The sequence below is a fragment of the Petromyzon marinus genome, chromosome 77 (assembly GCF_048934315.1).
Source record: "Petromyzon marinus isolate PM22_M1 ecotype Great Lakes invasive population chromosome 77, UKy_Petmar_22M1.pri1.0, whole genome shotgun sequence".
NCBI classification, from domain to species: Eukaryota; Metazoa; Chordata; class Hyperoartia; order Petromyzontiformes; family Petromyzontidae; genus Petromyzon; species Petromyzon marinus.
In genome coordinates, this window is record NC_133743.1 from 3,953,775 (window position 1) to 3,976,566 (window position 22,792).

Sequence of the window (22,792 nt, forward strand, 5' to 3'; positions counted from 1 at the left end):
CTGGCCGCTCAAGATCCTAGCCATGCTCCGCCTAGACTTATTCTGGTCGGGCATGGATAAGGATGTGCCGATTGTTCTCAAAGGATGTGTGCAGTGCACCCAGCAAAAACCGCCAGCCAAAGCGGCCTGTCCATCATTACAGTCTATTCGAGTCTCCCACGTCAATGAGCTCGTCGCGCTCGACATTTTGGGGCCATTCCCAGCAACGCCTAGGGGTAATAAGTACCTGCTGGTTGGCGTCGAATATTTCACTCGATGGCCCATGGCCTGGCCACTCGCTAACCAGTTGGCAGCGGCCGTCGCCGAGGCCTTTGTCCAGGGCTATGTCCGAGACAAAGGCGCACTGGAATGGCTGCTAACTGATCAGGGAAAAAAATTCTCGAGCTCCCTACTGCATGAGGTGTGCGACCTGTTGGGTATGAAGAAAGTGCGTACCTCCCCATACCACCCGCAGACGGACGGGATGGTGGAGCAGCTCCACAGGATGCTCACGTCCATGCTGTGCCATCAGGTGTGCGAGTCTCAGGTGGATTGGGACCTCCAAATCCCGGGTGTTCTTGCCGCCTATCGGATGGCTTCCCACGTGGCAACTGGGTATTCCCCCTTCTTCCTGATGTACGGCAGAGATGCTGATAGGCCCGTGGATGCCCAGTTGGGGATTTCGGTGCCCCACCCTAAATCCAAGTTGTCCGATCATGTCAAATTCAACCTTTTGAAATTGGCCGAGGCACGGGAAGCTGTGGCACAGCATTCAAGCTCTCGCCAAGTGGCGAACGAGCGGTTGCATGCACACGGCACACACACCCATGGGTGGAAGCCTGGTGATAAGGCCTGGCTACACTGTCCGCAAGGACCGCTGGCAACATCCCCTAAACTGCTCAAGCCATGGAGAGGGCCGGTTGAGGTTGTGCAGGTCGCACGACCACAATGTGTTCGGATTAAGTGGGGGAAACAGCTATGGTATGTTCCACCCTGACGACTAAAACCGTTCATTTCACCGCATACCTACCATGGATGTCCTAGGGGCCGAGCATGTGATGTGTCCGTCGACTCAGGGAATGTGGTACCATCGCCTGATCCCCACATGCCACTGCCTGTTCCACTTCCAGGCACACCGGAATTGACGGCTGACAAAGCGCATCGACCACCGGAGCCGGACAATGAACGTGGAACCAGGCAGCTCACACTGTGCCCTCAGGGGCTGCCTGCCTCAACCCCCAAACAACCATTCCGTGCCTCATACGACGGGCCAGCCAGTCGGACTCGTGCTAAATCACGCCGGTTTTCGTGAGGGATGGTTGCTCACTGTTTGGGCGTTCTTCTTCTCCTCACAAACTACGTGTCGGGTCGGTCGGGTTGCGTCATACCAGGGGGGGGGGGGGAGAGATAAAAAAAATTTGTATATATTGTGCATAGTGTCTATTTGTACAGGTGGATTGGGGTAATTTATTGTTGTTGTTGTTGTTCTGTTCTTGTTATTGAGGCACACGCAATTCGGGTTCTTGTTAAGCATATATTTTTTTTATTGTTGAATGTTATTGCCGCCGGGACGGCTGCGGGCTGTACAGGGGGGGGTGATGTAGAGGTGTTATGGGAGGGTGACACGCGGTTGTATAATGGTGCCACAAACACGTCCGCTACGGCCACCACCCTGGGGGCTGTGGGGGATCCTGTGATCCCTCCCAGCCCCACCCTTCAGTGAGGGACAGTATAAAAGGTGGGACCCGGCGAGCTGAGAGGCAGTTCGACTCAAGCAAGATGAAGAGCCAGTGAAGAAAGAAGATCGACTAGCTGGACCCTGGAACTCCTTTGGCCCGCTGTCCTTTTGAGGGCCGGGCAAAGCAAGCCATGGTGCTACACCAGAGCCGCGAGGCCCGATGTCCTTCTAAGGGCCGGACTCGTGTGGCTGATGATCGGGACCTGCGCCGAAGCTGGGCCAGGTCAGTAAGCCTCCTGAGAGAGGACCAGGATAGAGGGAACCAGGGAGCTAGCATGGGCTAAAGCTCAGGGAACTTTCCCTCTATAGAGTACGGGTCAAGAGGCCATTACCTCTTCAAGTATCAGATTCGCCACTGTAATTGAAGCGTCTGTAATAAATACATGTTGCCTCAAATGAAGTCTCCAACGTCAATAAGGCCACTACACATATATAAAATAAAGTGTATTTTACGCATCCCATCTTAAATTATCGATGGCAAAACCCGTGATTATTTTGTTTTATGTAATATATCATTTTGCATTGAGCTAGGACTCGTGAATATAAGATCTTATCTAAACGTATTGGGCTGTTCACCAGCATAGTTTCAAAGAAGCGTGACTTTACCAATAATACACTTTAAAAACTAGTACAATTGTTTGTTTGTGTTGAACCAATGCTGCTAAACGTATGCACTCCCAGAGGTTGCGTGGCTCATGCAACGTGTAAGTTTGATATTGGGGAAGAGATTAAAACAATTGTATGTTCTGCTTAATTCCATTGTTTCAACAAATACATGTTTTATATATATTTTATTGTTTCCCTTCAACGTGACTTTACCGAAAGAGCTAAGAATATGAAATACATGGCAGTCAAGTTCATTTAAATTCAGCACAATCAACATTGTCTGGAGGTTGTAAATCATACATGTCATAATAGATATTGTGGCGATGTTTACATTCTTGTTGTGTACTTGATTGTGGTGTTTTGTAATTTGTGATTGTGGTGTGTTTCAGAGTTTGCCACGTGAGGAAAGTGTTTTATTTGCGACTTTATGGAATGCTTGAGTTGACGTTGGGTCAGTGGAAACACTTATAGGTGATGACTCCTCCCTGACCAGGATGAGGGTTCGTGCCTCTCGCTCAAGGGGATCGGAAGATCGCCCCTTTCTAAAACTCGTCGATGGTCTCCTCGTTCGCTGGGATGTTGAAGCACAAAAGTTCTGTATTGTTGTTCTGATTGTGTTGCGCGGAAAACTCATTAGTGATACTCATGACAAATTGATGCATTTGGGGGAAAAAAAGACCGCGCTGACCTTGGGGAAAGATTTCTACTGGCCGGGGATGTATAACGATGTTCAGCGAGTCGTAAAAGCATGCCATAAATGTGCGCGGTGGAAGGCGCTGGCGCGACCCTATCGTGTACCGTTGCAATCGATACGGGTTTCGCGTGTCAACGAAATTGTCGCCCTAGATATATTGGGTCCATTTCCCGTCACCCCCCGGGGGCATAAGTATCTGCTCGTCGGGGTGGAGTACCTTACTCGCTGGCCTATGGCATGGCCACTGGTGGACCAATCTGCGGCATCGATCACAGAGGCTTTCTTGCAGGGATATGTTTTCGATAAGGGTGCCCTGGAGCACTTGCTCACCGATCAGGGAAGACATTTTTCGTCACGATTGCTTAAGGAGGTGTGCGATTCATTAGGGACCAAAAAGATTTGAACGTCCCCGTACCACCGGTAAACTGACGGGATGGTCGAGCGCCTGCATAGGACGCTGATGTCTATGCTTTGCCACCAGGTTAATGCTTCACAGGATGATTGGGACCTGCATGTTGCGGCGATGCTGGCCGCTTATAGACTGGCCCCACATGCCTCGACGGGGTACTCGCCGTTTTATTTGATGTATGGGCGCGAACCAGAAGCACCGGCCTTGGTCAAATTGGGTGTACAAAAACAGGGGAAGTCATCGACGGTGCCTGCTCCTATGCAGGTGGCATTGGACCGTCTGAGAAAGGCTCGGGAGGCCTCGTTGGGTAACACGGCGCGACGACAAGCCGCCAACGAACGGTTGCATGGTACGCAGCGGCCTCGAGAGCCGTGGTGTGTTGGGGACAAAGCGTGGTTGCATTGCCCCATGGTACCGGTGGGAACGTCTCCAAAGTTACATCAGCCCTGGCAGGGGCCTGTTGAGGTCATTGAGGTTCTCCGGGACGAAAGTGTACAGATTCGATTCGGTCGTCGAATATGGTATGTTCACCCGTCGCGCCTTAAGAAGTTTGTATTGCCGTATGACGCGTCATCTCCCATCCCAGAGCGGCCTGTATTGGATGTGTCCGACGAGCCTGTGAGGAGGTCGCATGTGTACGCGCCTCAGAAATCTGCCTCCCGTGTGCCTGCAGGACCATCCCTATTGACTCAACGAGGGGGTTCTGGCAGGTTTGCTGGCCGGACGCCGGTTGACTGGCTGCAATCTCGAGATACTGTCCGGCCCGCACAGGGACGAAGAACGGTCCCACCGGCAGATGGTCGCTGGGACAGGGACGGGTGTGTGTCGAGGACTAGATGCAGCGCTCACTTAACGGAGGAGCGTGGCCCGCCCTTGCCCCACGGTGTTCAGTATAGGGGAAATGGGCCGGCAGCTGGAACTCGCTCCCGAGGACGGATCTTTCATTGACTCTGCGTGTTGCGGTTCTTGTACAAAGTTGTTATGTTGTGTTCATTGTTATGTTCTAGGTACTCCACTACCCAGAGGTCGAAGTGTTGTCGTAGCCAGAACGGCTAGATTTTTCATCACGGGAGGGGGGGGGGTGATGTAGTGGAGTAGAAAGGTGCGTATTGATGGAAACAGAGACAGTGCGGGTTATGTTGGGTCAGCCTGTTGTGAAGGCAAAGTCATTGGGGTTATGTTGGGTCAGCCTGTAACGAAGGCAAATACAGTGCAGGTTACGTTGGGGCAATTAAGCTGGGAGAGCCAGGGACGGCTGTGATTGGTTGGGGCTGTTGCCAGGGCTGGAGAGGCGTCTTGAAGTCTGGCGAGAAACAGGTGTACGGATCACGCGGGGTGCCGCTGGGACGCAGACTAATTAATTGGGGTGTAATGAGAGCGGGGATAAAGTGGGGGGTCGGCAACTGGAGTGGGAGTTGGAGTTGGAAGCTGGACGAGGCAAGACGTGGAGTTTGGAGGAGAGTTTGGAGACAGAGTGGGGGACAGAGTTTGGAGACAGAATTGGAAACAGGGTTTGGAGACAGAGTTGGAGACAGAATTGGAGACAGAGTTGGAGACGGAGATGGTAAACAGAGTGTGGAGCAAAACTGAAGAAGAGGAGCAGCTAGCAGCAGAGAGAGCGTAACTATAGCGGAGCTGAAGAAGAGAGCAGCTAGCAGTATAGAGAGCGTAACGATCACGGAGCTGAAGAAGAGAGCGGCTAGCAGTAGGTGAGAGCGTAACGATAGCAGAGCTGAAGAAGAGAAGTAGTTAGCAGTGGAGAGAGTGTAGCGATAGCAGAGCTGGAGACGAGAATAGCCAGTAGTGGAGAGAGCATAGCGATAGCGGAGCTGAAGACGCTGTGTGCGAAGTCGCTGTGTGCGAAGACGCTGTGTGCGGAGTTGCTGAGTGCGGAGTTGCTGAGTGCGGAGTCGCTGAGTGCGGAGTCGCTGAGTGCGGAGTCGCTGAGTGCGGAGTCGCTGAGTGCGGAGTCGCTGAGCGCGGAGCAAGCGAAGTAATCGTGGGGAGTGGAGAGACAAAGGTGGCGAGCGAGTCGAGTGAAGCACGGCGAGCGAACCGTGGCGACCTGGATATTGTGGAATGTGGAGGACATGCTGAGAGTTGTAAATAAAGCGGTGTTCGAAGAGAGACAGAAGTTGTCCGAGTGAAATTAAACACTGCAAAAGTAACAGCAACAGGAAAAATAAGCCCACAAATTGGCATAACATCACTAGGCTTATTAGCGAGCCTGTTGGGCAAACCCTCTGTTAAAATCTCTATGACAACATTATCACCGAGTACTGCACAGGGATGTTTACTTCTCTACCCTTGCATGTCTTGGATCCACCACTTGCAAGCATCAGGATTAGTTTGATGAAAGCAACGAGGAGATACAGGACATGCTGGATGATAAACCTTTCCATAGAGCACACCACAACGACATGACATCGTCCTTAAATAAATCAGCCTTCAATAACATCCGCAGAGTTGTCCAATCTGGGCTCAAAGAGATGTAGGACTTCTGACTTTGTAGAATAGCAGATGAGAGTCAATCTGATCGCGATATAAATTACATGAAGTGCTTCTGTATGCTCCAGAACCTTTCCTCTCCTTGGTGCAAATGGGACCACTCGAATTGCATAGAAAGCACGGATCTCTGAGAGACGGGTGAAGCACTTTGAGAGTGTTCTCAATCGCCCTCCATAAAACAATAATACATACATAGTGTAATATTACAAGTCTAATATAATATAAGGTAGTGTATAGTAACGCAGTGTATACATCAATGTTGGGGTCTGTCTATGGCAGTTTATAATACAAAGATTAGTTGGAGGCATATTATAATAATTTTACGACATAGAAGTGTATTGTATAATTACTTATTTTCTTGGTTCTTTCGGTAAAGTCACGTGGAATGAGAATAAAACAATAAAACAAAATAAGATAATAAAATTCTCACGACGTTTCGGCTACAACACAAGTAGCCTTCAGGTGAAGGAACAGAACTGTTGGGACGATAGCGCTTCAATGAACGCTGCTAAGATTCGCAGCGTCTTTTAAGCTAGGTGGGAGCAGTAAAGCGCCTTGACAAAGGAGTTTACATATCAAACAGGAGAATTTAGCATTGAAATAGCAGTGATAAAGTGTTGGATCAGCAGGGTGTTAAAGTCAGAAATTAGCATGTAATCTCCCAGTTACATGCTAATTTCTGACTTTAACACCCTGCTGACTTTACCGAAAGAACCAAGAAGATGAATCCTTGCAGTCACGATAGCTTAAAATCGTAATTACGCATTGTTAGTAGCTCAGCTTCGTTGGAATATATTGAGTACATTGATTATATTGATGTATATTATTGGTTCTTTCGGTAAAGTCACGTAGAAGGGAATTGTATTGTTTTATATTTTTATTATTTTATTGTTTCCCTTCTACGTGACTTTACCGAAAGAACCAATAATATGAATCCCTGCAGTCAGGAAAGCTTTAAATCAAAATTTATATTGATGTAGTTTATATTTAGTTCTTTCAGATCGGTTTATTGTATGATAGTTGGGTAGTTGCAGTTCTTTAGCGTCAATATACTAAATGCCTCTGTTGATATGTAAACTTTGACTTTAACATAGCTACTTCCGTGACCAGTTACATGCTAATTCCTCACATTAACATCATACTAATCTCCCAGTTACATGCTAATTTCTAACTTTAACATCCTGCTAATCTCTCACGTTAACATAGCTACTTCAATGCTAAATTATTCTGTTGATATGTAAACTCCTTTGCCAAGGAGCTCTGCTCCTCCTACCCAGCTTAAAATACGCTGCCTAGCTTAGCAGTGTTCAATAGAGTGCTGTCTTTCTGACAGTTCTGTTTCTTCACCTGAGGACGGCTGCTTGTGTTGTGGTCGAAACGTCATGAGAATTTTATGTTATTATGTTTAATTGTTATTATTTTATTATTTCCCTTCTACGTGACTTTACCGAAAGAACCAAGAAGAAGAAGATAAAAACGAATAGGTAATCACCCGCATGCGCCAGATTGAGGTCAACATAGCACTTACTGATTCCCCCACCTTAGCTGAAACTATGATGACTATCAGCCTTCTGGCAAGTAGGAAGTTATCAAGGTCAGATGCAATGTGGAGTCTGGAAGTTAATCCCCATCTCTATAAAAGCAAAGGAAATTGTCAAGCATGTGACAACCAACGAGGCATCTTCCTAGTTTCAGTTGCCAGAAAAATCCTTGCCAGAGTCCTGCTCAATCACCTAATCGTGCATCTTCCCAAAGAGTTCATATTAGATAGTGTGGCTTCAGAGCAATCAGGTTTGCATATTTACTGAGCATTTATGTACAGTCTTGGGGGAAGAGCCATCCCTCAGCCCAGAAAATATCATGGAGCAAGGTGGGATTAACCTTGCTGGGGCTGCGTTGTCTCAAATATTGAGTAGATTACAGGTGCTATTCATTAAGGAAGTATGAAATGCAATCCAGAGTCTGAGACCAGAAAATGTGTTGGGCCCCAATGATCTCCCAAGTGAACTGCTGGGGGAACGTGGCGCTTTTGTGCAGACTGCCCTATATGGAATAATTACAACACTTAGAACCACTAGAAGAGTCTCGCAGGATTGGAAGGATACCCTGATGGTCCCGCTCTTTAAGAAGGGGTAATGCACAAACTGTGCATATGTATGTTGAACTTATTTCACAGTGTACGTAGCCAACCGTGCTAATCAGAGTGTGGGGGAAGGACAACAGAATGAAAACAAAAAGCAGTTTTAAAAAAAATTGGTTATCAATAGATGTAAAAGTGTATAGCTCTATGGCTTCCTAATATCGAAAGGAAGAGCGTTCTAGATGGCCGCAGACGCACATCGAAAATCGTGTGATGTAGTGACTGTACTTGTTCTATGACTCGCCAAAAGCTGCTGCGAGGATGACCGGAGTTCACGTGATGGTTTATGCCCCTTGATGCGATCAGCAAGATACAGTATTGTGGTTCATTTGTGGCAAGCACTTTGTGTGTAATGATGAATGTAACAACTCCCTCTTCAGTGTGCTGGGAAAGGTCCTGCAAGGATTATTCAACATTGTCTTTCCAGACACGCTGAGGAGAGGTTTGCAGAGCCCCAGTGTGGTTTAAGGCCAGGGCAGTCGTGCACAGACGTCATTTTCTCGGTCCGTCTGCTACAGCAGCGTTGTAGTGAATTCCAAAAGGACCTACATCTCTGCTTTATAGGCCTTGTCATGGCCTATGATGCCATCAATAGGCCAGTGCTCTGGGTTGATCTGCATGCTTTCGGAGTCCATGACTAAGTGTCACAATCATTAAGGACGCTCATGATGGTGGGAAAGTCCAGGTAAAGCTATGTGGTCGCGAGTCAGAGCCATTCCCTGTTCACCGTTGGGTGCGACAGGAATATTCTCTGTCTCCTACATTATTTGACTTCTTTTCTGATCCCGTAGTTCTAGAATCCTTTCCATGTCTGCTGTACCTGGAGTGTACTACAGAGAGAACTGCGCCATTTGATATCCTAATATACCTATAACTGCTCAAGATAGATTACCTTCCCTTCCTGGGTCAGTAAGTCCCCCACTATATTGGGCCTATAGCTGTCCAGCTGGGCCAGTTAACTCCTGTAGCCTATATTTTTAGTAAAAAGTTGCCTACAGAGGGGATTGTCTAATTAGGACTGCATAGAAGGAGATACACTTGTCGGTGCATATCCTCAAGGTGCTAGAAATCGTCCAAAATTGTTTAATACCCCGGGATTTATTTTTCGTGGGGCAAAAGTAATCTCAGCAAGTGACTATAGGCTCACAGAGCCTTCTGCCCGCTTTTCCATGTACATTACAATTTCGGGTCGATCCAATGCCTGATATTCTGGAGGGCGATTTGTTAGTGATATTTCAGGAAATCGGGGCAGGGCAAGCCAGGCTCTCAACCACCCCCCCCCCCCCTCTCAAGTAAAGTAAAGGAATGATAGTAAATTCGCACTATCTTGTGGGTCCATATGAATGAGGCGATGCGTGAATGGAGCGTCTTGAAAAAAACCTTCGGCATATGGGTTGGGGAGCTTTGGTAAGATCATCAACTTTACCAAGTGGGCCCTGTTAGAAAGGGAAATGATAATTTCTGCCTCCAGTGATGTAGAGATCTCCTGGAGTATGAAGGTATATTTTTTTTCTGGAAGAGGGATGTGAGGAACGAAGGGACAATTACTCCCAAATACTTAATTTGCTTTGAACACTACGTGAAGGGCAACAGCGTGCAGCGCAACAGCCCTTCACGTGCCTTAGGGGACTCAAGTTGCAATGGCATAAACTGATTGTGTTATATTTAGGTTATAGCCTAATGCCTCCACATATTCCTTGACCAAAAATAATAAGGCAGTAATCATAGACACTGGTTCTGTGAGGGTAATGAGGACGTCATCCGCAATAGAGATATATTTGTTCTCCACTGTCCCTTTGCTCACTCCCACTATTGCTGACTTCTCTGGATACTCTCAGCAAAGGGTTCAATATCCAGAGTGAATAGTATGCGAGAGGGGACAACCTTGCATGGTGCACTTACCCATGGGAAACACATGGGAAGTTAGGCCATTCATGACCACTTTGTCCATGAGTCTGGTGTACAGGACTCTACATTTGTTGATAAAGGTGGAGGTTATCCCAAACCTCACCAATATCTGGAATATGAAGCCCATCCAAATCTGTAAAATGCTCCTCCCGTCTAAGGTTTGGCCATATACGATCCAGTGTTCCCTTGTGGCGAATCTACTGCGTTGAACAACATCTTGATATTCTCTGCCGAATTCCTGTTCTTGACAAAGCCCGTTTGTGCTTCTCCAAAGATCATTGGGAGAACCTTTTCCAGCCTGTTTGATATGTTTTGTAATCCGAGTTTAACAAGGAGATGAACCTGTAATTCTTCATTAGCTCCGGCAGCATGCCTCATTTATGTAGAACCTAGATTCTAGTGTCATTCATGGAACCTGGAGGGCAATTGATAGTGAATAATGCATTAATGGTCAGCGATAACTGGAATACTATAGGGACTCCATTTGTTTTTTTTGCGTGTAAATTTCCACAGAGAATCCGTCAGGACCTGCTGTCTTCTCCGAAGGTGATGATGCTCTTGTGTGCCGATGGGTTTTCTCAATTCAACTATCCGTTTAAGATCTAGGCTAGGGAGAAGAATTTTGCTCAGATAAGCCTCATATAAGTCATTTAAACACGTGTTCATTCGTGCTGCTCTTTACATAGAACCTACGTGCCCTCCCAGGATTCTCCATACCTTATCCAATTCCCGTCACTTTAAATGTTGCAATATTAATAAAATAATTAAAACTCGCCATCTCCCGCCACTACGTGCCTTGCTTACAGCTACACACCACACGTGCTGCACTGTACCCTCAAGTGAGGCTATAAGGGAGCCGTGATTACCAGGTGAGAGCCATATGCCGAGCTCATCCAGGGTGGTCTCAGTGGGGCAGTAGTGAGGGGAGGGGTGTGGGAGAGAAGAAGGAAATGAAAAAAGTGAAGAATGAGGGGTGAGATGGGAGGAGGGGCAGTCTAGAAAGAGAAAGTGCTCATTGGGAAGTGAGAGTTCCCTACATCGTTCAGCTCGGGTAAAGATATGCGTTGTGAAGGCATGGAAGACACAGGTTCCGGCGAGCCCAATCCATTCCACCCAACGACCAGCAGGCTCAAGTAACACTCCTTTAGTGTTGCCCCTGACTTGCCCTCCGTCTCAGTAGCACTTCATGGAACTCACGGAACCCCATCACCTCACCTCGGGTTAGAAAATCCCATCTCCTGCCTCCAATGTGGATCTGAAGTTTGGCTGAGTAGAGCAATTGCGAGCATACCCCATTCCTGTTCACCAGATCTCTATGCAGTAGGGTCAGGGACTATGAAGAGCCAGTTTCCCTAAATTTGATTGACATTACCCTTGACATTCTTGCCATACTTAGTGCTTCTGCTGCCTCCTGCCAATTGGAGAAGAGGATTAACAGGGGACGTGGTCTACGGTTGTTTGCTTCCATTGAACCTCGCCCCTCTTTCCTTTAAACCTATTGTATCGGTTGTAGATCTGGTGTTTTGAGGTTCATTAGTGCAGAGGGTAGGTGTTCTTAAGAGTGGGAGAGGGCTCCTTGGGAAACAGTGTCCTTTACCCCCTCTGGGAGACCAGAGGCCTTCAGTTGACTTGCCCTGCCTTTACCATCTCGTTTATTAAACGTCTTCTCTAGCTCCTTGAGTTGTCGTTATGCACTTTGCTCGAGTGTGGTCTAAAGAGATGTCATTGCTAGCTCTTGTTTCTCATCCTCTCATTGATCCCACTTGGTGTTTTGTTAAAACACGGAGTAGAGCAGTTTTCGCCTCCATTTGTTGACCAACTTCCCGGGTGTTTTAGAAAAATGTATCGAACTTTTTCAAGTAGAGCTTGTAGCATCCCACGAGTCCCTCCAGGAGGGGTATCATGTCTTTCCTTTATTGGAGAGGTCAATGGAGATGAGGCCTTAGACTTATTGCCCAGGCCTCTTTCCGCCATGGAGCACGCGGTGTGTGAGGCAGGCAAACACTTGCCTAAGATTCAGTTACATGAGACTGGCCGAAGTAAGAAAAAAATCCAACCTTTCGTGCAGGAAGAAAGGCGCACAATAATTCCAGTTTTTCTAACAAAAAAACTCTGAAACCTCGTGCATCGGGCTAATATTAATGGAGGTGTCGAAGAGGTCCGATTGAGCACTGTTCACTTGGTCGTGACGTCACCAGAAGTCGCAAATAGTCCATTAAAAATGTTTGTCATTATTTATGAGAGTGTGTGCCAGTGTAGGTAGAGTATTTTCAAGTAATGGTGCGCGCGTTTGTTCATGTGATTGGATGCGTGTGTTTGTGCTTGTAAAAGTGCACTTTTGTGTGAAGATAAATGATGTCTATAAAAAGTGTGGTATTGATCATCCGTTATTTATAAAGGAACATGCATTTTAGCCCATATATACCATATGAAATTGGAGTAAGGAGAACTCTTAGCTTACAAAACTTATAGACTTTATGTAAGTTGCTCCATACTCAGGTTGCCAGGATAAGACCATCAACTGCACTTCAGAACTCAGTTTAAGTATAGCCTGTGAACACAGATTCAAATCAAGGACTGCATCATTGCCAACTCGGCACTGATTTCTTAGCAAACCCAGCCACCTCATATCTCCACTGGGAACAGATAAGACTCACCTCTTCGTCACAAACCCGTGCATTTTGTACCGATTCAGGGCAGGATTCACTTCTTCAGCTGTGAGGAGACAAAGCAGTGGTAAAATAATCAAAGTTGAGAAAAAATATATACAGCATTATTAATGAACTAGGTTGTTGGGGGGGGGGCGCTATAGGCGCCATAGGTGCCCCCCAACAAATTGGTCAAGTCAATACTTACGATCCACTCGCACAGCGTGCGGCGGGCCTTCATCCAGCAGTGGATTTAAGCACCAAAAAAGCTACAATACTAATGTAATTATAATCGTGTGTATATGTCCGTACGTAATAGATGTGTGTGTAGTGCACGTGTGTTTTACCGTCAAAAGTATTATCGTAGAGCACTGTAAAAAGAACGCGAATGGCTTTGCTGCGCTTGAGAACTTTCAATAAGTCACTTAAAACTTTCACTCTTCATACCTTGTCCCGCCATGTAACTTTAATGTGAATGAATGAAAATGTATTTTAACTTTAGTTGTGATATTTAAATTCACTTATCAGAACTATGACTTATTAATCACTGAAAGAACTGTTAGGATGATTTGGCACTTGCTATATGAAAAAAATGGTCAAAGATAACTTGTGTATTTTTGCCTCAAATATAAATCGGCGCTTTAAAAAGTTGTAGATGTTTTTTTGAGAATTGAGAAAAAAATTAACGGCAAAGTTGGAGGCGTGACGTCATTACACACGAACGCGGCTGAGGTGTTGTGAAAGAGAGCTGACGTCACCGCCCATTCATGTTTGTGAGGGGCGCACATCTGGTTGGCTGCTTGGTCCCAGTCACGTGACGCACTTCAACCAATCCGTGCCGCGTTAATCACACAAGGACAGAATGACATACCTGGGTGTTTATATATATAAATGAATGAATATGTAATCTCAAAAGTTGCTGAATTTTGAATGCACACATGTTTAATTCATCATCAGGGACATAATGATTCTGTAGCACGATAAATCACAGACAAGTGAGCAGGTAGCAAATGTTGTTGATGCCAACAATTGGAAAGGTCTGTGGCCCTAAATATTTGGCCAAAGCTGCAGCTGTAAATGCTAAGATCTTTTGGGAAAAAGGGAGTGAGGGCAAAGCCTAAGTCGCCTATACCTTGACTGAACAAAAATAAGAGACACAATAATATAAAAAGTATACATGTTCAAACAGCATAATAAAAAACAATAAAATAATTTTATTTACCTTAAATACTGAGGGTTTAATTGCATGGTGATGACGATTATGTTAATTCGGATGAGGTAATGGGGTAAGTGTTTGTTGGGAGAAGGAGGAGCTTTGCTCACCCTCTTCCTCTACTGGTGGTGGAAAGAGGGCGGTGGAGGGAGCTGGGGGATGAGGAGATGCATGGAGCGAATATAGATCCGAGTGATTTTAAATACAGTGAATGTGTTGTGTGTCAGACGAGACACACGCAGAGATCTGGAGGCACCACAATTTATTATAACTCCTAGGGCTAGTGATAACACAACACTTGGGGGATTTCACTAGACCCCTTGGAAGGGGTCCCCTTATCACTCAGCCCCCTATAGCCGATTCCCTGGGCACCCCACGCTGGACCTCCGCTCTGCCCCCGTTCCTCTTCTCCTCCCCCGAGCCTCGCCTCGTGCCGCCCCCGGCCACGCCCCCTGCTCAAGTTTCAAGTTTCATTTATTAGGTATAGCCCTGTGAGCCATGCGGCTCTTAAGTCGGGTGCAACCACAACAAACAAAATTTGAACACAGAACATCTTAAAGCGACAACGCGTAACAGAAACATTCCTGGAATAAACCAGCAAATATTCCACACAAAAAAAACGTATTAAAACGCTGTGTGAAAAAATCAATGTGGTGCAAGCCAACAACAACAACCATGAGACAATTTGGATTAACCATATGTTTTGGAATCACCAAAATAAAGCTAAGAAAACAATGTAACAATAGTAATCATAGGAACTGTGATTTTAAATTTAACAATAAACGACATATATAACACGGACGACAAAAAACTGCAGCCATAGCTGGCAGCACGACACTCCCAGTATATGATGTCAGTCAGCAGCAGCGTTAGTGAGTGTATGATGTGCGAGTCAGTGCATGATGAGTGAGTCAGTGTATGATGTGTGAGCGAGTCAGCGGCAGTGTGAGTGTATGATGTGTGAGTCAGTGCATGATGAGTCAGTGTATGATGTGCGAGTGAGCCAGCACACGATGAGTGAACCTGTGTATGATGAGTGAATGGGTCAGTGGATGTGCGAGTGTATGATGTGTGAGTGAGTAAGCGCATGATGAGTGAGTCAGTGTATGATGTGTGAGTGAGTAAGTGCATGATGTGTGAGTGAGTCAGTGTATGATGTGTGAGTGACTCAGTGCATGATGTGTGAGTGAGTAAGTGTATGATGTGTGAGTGAGTCAGTGTATGATATGTGAGTGAGTCAGTGTATGATGTGTGAGTGAGTCAGTGTATGATGGGTGAGTGAGTCAGTGCATGGTGTGATTGAGTCAGTGTATGATGTGTGAGTGAGTCAGTGTATGATGTGTGAGTGAGTCAGTGTATGATGTGTGAGTGAGTGTATGATGTGTGAGTGAGTCAGTGTATGATGTGTGAGTGAGTCAGTGTATGATGTGTGAGTGAGTCAGTGTATGATGTGTGAGTGAGTAAGTGTATGATGAGTGAGTCAGTGTATGATGTGTGAGTGAGTCAGTGTATGATGTGTGAGTGAGTCAGTGTATGATGTGTGAGTGAGTCAGTGCATGGTGTGATTGAGTCAGTGTATGATGTGTGAGTGAGTCAGTGTATGATGTGTGAGGGAGTCAGTGTATGATGTGTGAGTGAGTCAGTGTATGATGTGTGAGTGAGTCAGTGTATGATGTGTGAGTGAGTCAGTGTATGATGTGTGAGTGAGTCAGTGAATGATGAGTGAGTCAGTGTATGATGTGTGAGTGAGTCAGTGCACGATGTGTGAGTGAGTCAGTGTATGATGTGTGAGTGAGTCAGTGTATGATGTGTGAGTGAGTCAGTGTATGATGTGTGAGTGAGTCAGTGTATGATGTGTGAGTGAGTCAGTGCATGGTGTGTGAGTGAGTCAGTGCATGGTGTGATTGAGTCAGTGTATGATGTGTGAGTGAGCCAGTGTATGATGTGTGAGTGAGTCAGTTTATGATGTGTGAGTGAGTCAGTGTATGATGTGTGAGTGAGTCAGTGTATGATGTGTGAGTGAGTCAGTGCATAATGTGTGAGTGAGTCAGTGTATGATGTGTGAGTGAGTCAGTGTATGATGTGTGAGTGAGTCAGTGCATGGTGTGAGTGAGTCAGTGTATGATGTGTGAGTGAGTCAGTGCATGGTGTGAGTGAGTCAGTGTATGATGTGTGAGTGAGTCAGTGTATGATGTGTGAGTGAGTCAGTGTATGATGTGTGAGTGAGCCAGTGTATGATGTGTGAGTGAGCCAGTGTATGATGTGTGAGTGAGTCAGTGTATGATGTGTGAGTGAGTCAGTGTATGATGTGTGAGTGAGTCAGTGTATGATGTGTGAGTGAGTCAGTGTATGATGTGTGAGTGAGTCAGTGTATGATGTGTGAGTGAGTCAGTGCATGATGTGTGAGTGAGTCAGTGTATGATGTGTGAGTGAGTCAGTGTATGATGTGTGAGTGAGTCAGTGCATGGTGTGAGTGAGTCAGTGTATGATCTGTGAGTGAGTCAGTGCATGGTGTGAGTGAGTCAGTGTATGATGTGTGAGTGAGTCAGTGCATGATGTGTGGGTGAGTCAGTGTATGATGTGTGAGTGAGTCAGTGTATGATGTGTGAGTGAGTCAGTGCACGGTGTGAGTGAGTCAGTGTATGATGTGTGAGTGTGTCAGTGCATGGTGTGAGTGAGTCAGTGTATGATGTGTGAGTGAGTCAGTGTATGATGTGTGAGTGAGTCAGTGATTGATGAGTGAGTCAGTGTATGATGCGTGAGTGAGTCAGTGTATGATGTGTGAGTGAGTCAGTGTATGATGTGTGAGTGAGTCAGTGTATGATGTGTGAGTGAGTCAGTGTATGATGTGTGAGTGAGTCAGTGCATGATGTGTGAGTGAGTCAGTGTATGATGTGTGAGTGAGTCAGTGTATGATGTGTGAGTGAGTCAGTGCATGATGTGTGAGTGAGTCAGTGTATGATGTGTGAGTGAGTCAGTGTATGATGTGAGTCAGTGCATGATGTGTGAGTGAGTCAGTGCATGATGTGTGAGTAAGTCAGTGCATGGTGTGAGTGAGTCAGTGTATGATGTGTGAGTGAGTCAGTGCATGGTGTGAGTGAGTCAGTGTATGATGTGTGAGTGAGTCAGTGTATGATGTGCTTGCGCCGTCGCCCCCCCCCCCCCGCTCCATCGCCCCCCCCCCCGGCTCCGTCGCCCCCCCCCGACTCCTTCGGCCCCCCCCTGGCTCCGTCGGCCCCCCCCGGCTCCGTCGCCCCCCCCAGCTCCATCGGCCCCCCCCTGGTTCCGTCACCCCCCCAAGCTCCGCCGTCGGCCCCCCCTCAGCTCCATCGCCCCCCCCCCCGGCTCCGTCGGCCCCGCCCTGGCTCCGTCGGCCCCCCCCTGGCTCCGTCACCCCCCCCGGCTCCGTCGGCCCCCCCGGCTCCATCGGCCCCGTCGGCTCCGTGGCCCCCCCCTGGTTCCGTCGGCCCTCCCCTGGCTCCGTCGGCCCCCCCCTGGCTCTGTCAGCCCCCCCGGCCCCGTCGGCCTCCCCGGCTCCGTCGGCCCCCACGGCTCCGTCGGCCCAGTCGGCCCCGTCGGCTCCGTCGGGCCCCCCGGCTCCGTCGGCCCCCCCGGCTCCGTTGGCCCCCCTGGCCCCGTCGGCTCCCCCGGCCCCGTCGGCCCCCCCGGCTCCGTCAGCCCCGTCGGCTCCATCGGCTCCCTCAGCCCCCTCACAAGCGGCCCCGCTCAGTCTCTCTAAACGGAGCCGGAGCCGGAGCCAGTGTCACATGTCCTTGGGCCCTCGTTGCTGGGCCTCCTTCGCTCCCCTGGGCCGGCAGGTCCCCTCTCCCCTCCAGCAATGGGACCCCGCCGTGCAGGGCCCGCTTCCCGCAATGTCTCCGTCGACTCCCTCCACAGGTACGTGCACTCGCTCGCATAAATCGTGGGTGCTTACAGGATACACCCCGTAGGGACGCTACTTACGTCCCTACAAATGCGAAACATGCAGATGGTAAGGGTTTGCTGTATTCCAATTACCATACTATCATACTCTCACAAGTCAGAACATGGCAACGTTGACCCCCATTGATAGGGATTTTCACGAATGTGTGTTATCCACCAACACTCCTACAGTGTCGAGTTATATATGAACGTTCGCTCGTACTTGTGAACCGAACTGCGGAAATATTTATTTTTAGCGGAGTCTTTGTCTTTATGGGTGGGGAGTGCGAAGTGCAAAAGAAAGACAAACACGGCCAGGCATGGTGCTATCCACCCACCCCCTCGTGATCTGATCCCATCCATAAAGGATGTAATTCCTGACTTACAGTACCCTGGTGTATACAAACTGAGTTGCACGTGTGGTGATTGTTATATCGGGAAAACGAAACGACATATTTCAGACCGCATTCACGAGCACAAATCGGATTTAAAACATGGCTGGACGAATTCTTCGGCCGTAGCTGACCACTGTTATAATACTGCTGGTTCTCATGGCATTGTGTTCTCCGATACCAAGGTGCTTTGCAAGCCTCCTGGATACTACCAAAGATTTGTCCATGAAGCCATCCAGATATACAAACATAGACATAACTTCAACCGAGAGGATGGATTCAAATTGAGCAACCATTGGAAGGATGCAATAAACCAAGTTAAACTTTAGCTGCTTCATAGTTTTAAAGTCATATCTATATTTCCATTATTTTTCTCCCAGCTTTATATGCTACCGTCACTCAGAAATGTGATGTACAGTGTTTTAATAGTGCCCCAATACTCCCCCCCCCCCTCCTCCCCGCCCATAGCATTATGCCCAGGAGCATTATGCCCAGGAGCCCAGGAACCTCTATCGTATACGTATAGTGTAGTGGATAGTGTAATGTATAGTAGTGTTTTGGATAGTAGTGTATAGTATAGTGTATCCTGTGGTGTATAGTAGTTCAGTGTATGGTAGTGTATTGTGAAGTGTATACCAGTGCATATTGTAGTGTATTATAGTATAGTGGATAGGAGTGTATAGTAGTGTTTCGGTTATAGTTGTATTATTTAGTGTCCAGTATTGTGTAGCAAAGTTTATAATACTGTATTGCATAGTTTATAGAATTATATAGTGTAGGGTATAATAGTAGAGCGTAGAATAGTGTAGTGTACAGTAGTGTATAGCAGTGTATGGTGGACTGTTTAATAGTGTAGTGTAACGTAATCTATAGTATCGTAGTATATAGTGTAGTGTAGAGTATAGTAGTGTAGCGTATTGTGGATAATAGTGTAATGTATAGCAGTCTATAGTAGTGCAGTGTATTGTACAGTGTAGTCTAGAGTATAGTAGTGTAGTGTATTGGTGTTTTAGTTTAGCTATTTAATTTCCTAATAGCTTCCGTATTACCCCCCCCCCCCCCGCCAAATGAAAAGATGTTTTCTATCAGGTTAACTTAGCGTCCCTATTAATCAGCTCAACTTCTGCCCCTTTGTTCTCCAATACCCCCCCTCTCCCGCATAATGAATAGATGTTAGCAATTAGCGTAGCACTCACAGCAACCCCCCCTCCCCCTACCTTGGCTCCCCCCCCCCCCTTACCCTATATAGTCGCGTTTCTCTATTAGCTCTCTTAGCTTATTACAGTGAATTTGGCTGTAACGGTTCCACCTGAAGACGGAAGCTTGTGTTGCCTCCGAAACGTGATTAAATTTAGTTGTTGATTTATTAATTTTTACCTACGTTACTTTACCGAAAAAAACAAAGAGTACGAATCATTTCAGTCATGAAAACTTCAAATCTAGAACAGCATCAACAAACTTAATAACCAGGCTACAGTCTAAATTATAGACTGCCAGTACACTCACTCGGATTAAGAACCAGGCTACAGTCTACATTATTTTTTCATTTTTATTTTATTTTTTATTACTGTAATTTGTATTCACTTTATTTGTATTATTATTTTTCTATCTATGTGACTTTACCTAAAGAACAAAAGAACAGAGAGTCCATATTTTAAGTTTGACACACCTACAATATTAACAGAGTGGCCTTCCGAACTTTTACCGCAGAAGCTCATGGTAATGATCCATCGAAACACTATCTGGGCTTAAATTCTAAGATCTCGGGAGATCAGGTGCATTCTGTGTGACTTATTCGTAAGCAACATTGTGGACAGCAGAGGGATATGCGGCAAAAAAGCATTGTCGTACCGTACTTCCATGCTTCCACGTCTATGCTCCCCGACATTCCAAACTTGCAATGAGCAACATAGTAGGCTAAAGAAGGACTATGAAATATTCCTATGACCGACACAGGAGGCCCTCATTCAGCAATTGATTGCAGAACTGACTGTGCATGTACATACACAAAACACTAATTGTAAATTCCATAAATCGTGTAATTTAAATTTAAATGTTGTCAATAGGAATTGAAATCTCCTTTTAACATGGGTATTTTTTCACTTCATAGCGTTCATATTCATAAGTTAATTAACACTTTATAACTCAGGTTATATGTCTCTGGATTATTAACAGCAGCCTAAGTGCTCCGTTTAGGCTCCAAGTGGTCCCAGTCCATCTGACCTGGACTCCCTCAGTCCTTTGGTTGGGGTCCAATTGTCTTCCAAAGCAACAATACTAACTGAGCCACACAGCTACTTCCCTCAGTCAAGATCGAGTCTCAGTCATGCCCATCCACTCCCCTGGTAGCACACCCTACATGGGTGTGAGTCACGGCTTGTATAGCCATCTTCTTCTTCCAGAAGGTAAGTTTGTATTTTTTTCAACTACAACAACCATTGTATTTTAGAGGATGTCTCCTGAAACGGGGTTTTCCCAACTGGGTAATCACTCCAATATATTAGTGCTCTCAGAAGATGAAATTGTACCATATGACTGTGGGAACGCCCTGAAAAAGAGAAGTTAAGTAAAATATCTCTCTGAAATTGCTCGGTTTGGTCTATGAAGATCTGAGCTGGCACTTCACTGCAGTTGTTGGCCTCTAGTGTTTCGAACAGAACCCCTAGGATTTTAATTTAATAAGAGTGTCACCTCAACTGTCACTACCCATTGGAATATTTATTGAAATAATGTTGCCAGTTCCCCGGGACGCAAAGGCAAGTCATTACACACCCAAATATACACATAGATATCCGTAAAGGCACACATACATATACATAAATTCACACGTACAATGATACACACGCGTAGCAACACAGAGACATACAACAATAGTTGACATTCGCCACTAAGTAGCAGTGACATATAACAGCACTTGTGCCAGGCTAGGTACACTTTGATGCTTATGTGACGTGTCGACGCCTCACTGGCAGGAGTTCGAAGGCTCCTTCATTATTCAATTGCTTCCCCTTCTTTCTTACCTAGTACTAAAGTACAAACTGATCAGTTTCTTTTTTTACAAAATCAACTCAATCTCTCTATTCATTCTCTACCTCATCCTACCACCTTCCCAACTGTTCCCATGCCAACGATTATTTCTAATTTATCTGAGTTGTCTAAACTTTCCTTGTCTGACCGTGTATCCCTGGATGCTAGATCTTGACCCACTTACTCAGAGAAACTGGAGCATGATAAGCATGTCAATGTGTGGGCACATAATATCCTCTATCACACACCAACAGCTAAAGCCGTGCTTTGGAACAGGGATAAGTTATTCCAGCATTAGAGTTGGGCAAGACCTCTCCACTGCAAGCATATCTGCTCCATCTGTTGAGTAATCGCCATGCCACTGGACATAGGTGTTTAAGTTCGAAAGGGTGTTCTGGGTCACTGTGCATTCCACAGATGATCTAAAGAATTTAAGCACAAACCAGCCCTTCAAAGTTCACTGAGATGCTGGGGTAAAATTCGAGTAAGAATAACAAGAATGACATTCACAAAATGGAATGTTAGAACATTGCTTCACACGGAACATTTTCACAGCCTGAAACGTCATACAGGATTTATGGCCTGGAAATAATTGAACTCCAAGAATTTCGGCTCTCCCTCCTTCCCTAGGGAATACTTTTCGGATGCCCCTCTGCAGGACAGCTTTTTTTTTACCACAACATGTGTGCATGCCCTTACCACGACCGATCCAGATAAAGGTAAGAATACATTGTATAATGATTTGTTCCATATTTTTCGGAAAAAACCCTTATAAGAACTACATAATCAGTAAGGATGCTCTCTAGTCAATGATTGACACGAAGATGGAGACATGGAGAGGCATAGATGGAGGGGATGGAGTTGGAAAATATCACACTAATAGAGTAATGCTGCTCTCACTGTTCGTGAAAATGACCTTACTATCATTAACATTTTGTGCTGCCTCCCAGACAGACTAAAAACGACTTGGATTAATCCACAATGTAAACAATGGCATCCAATTGACTACTTTTTGCGAGAAATTGATTTAACGCAACAATACAAAATACACAACGCAAAGGAGTAATTAGTGCCGTTGTGGAGAAAATAAGTAACACGTGAAGTTAGCAGACAAATCTAACTCATTTACATATTCACCCTCCACGTAAACAAATTTAGGGTAAAGGGTACTTCATATATTGTTTACCCTTTTTCATATGCAAATATTATTAGTCTACGAATAGAACAGGTTTATTTTTTTTTTACTTCCTCGTCACTGTCTGTTGTTTCGCAATGTCTAACATTGTCTGTTTGCCCAGAGGTGGTGACACACGCATGGAATCCATCACTGTGGAGGCAGGGACGGCCCCCATACAGGCTAACTAGGCCGTCGCCTAGGGCGCCAAGTTAAGTGGGTGCCAAATTCGAGGGAAAAAAACAAAAAAAACGAAGGTCTCATTATTAAAATTCCCGTAATAACAAAGGGAATTGGAATTATAATCAACTCATCAACATTTATGAGAATGTATTGGTTGGACAGACGGACGGTAATAATCACCTGGAAGTGGTTCCCAATACAACAAAGGCAACACCTACGCATCCTCAGTTACACCTGATGACAGTTGCTTGT

The 22,792-nt window shown here is 46.1% G+C and overlaps 1 protein-coding gene across 2 annotated transcripts in view; it reads right to left on the reverse strand.

The window, feature by feature from the left end:
• Positions 1-22,792, reverse strand: part of LOC116957563 (guanylate-binding protein 2-like) — a 99,746-nt gene that overhangs the window by 74,486 nt on the left and 2,468 nt on the right. The window contains exons 1-2 of one of the 2 annotated variants that reach the window (XM_076056703.1): positions 12,978-13,493; positions 12,640-12,697 (exon numbers count right to left, since the gene is read on the reverse strand). In XM_076056703.1, coding sequence (XP_075912818.1) covers positions 12,640-12,662 — 23 coding nt within the window. In that variant the 5' untranslated portion in view covers positions 12,663-12,697; positions 12,978-13,493. Of the gene's footprint in view, positions 1-12,639; positions 12,698-12,977; positions 13,494-22,792 lie in introns of those variants that run through there. The other variant, XM_032979799.2, reaches the window with a different exon arrangement.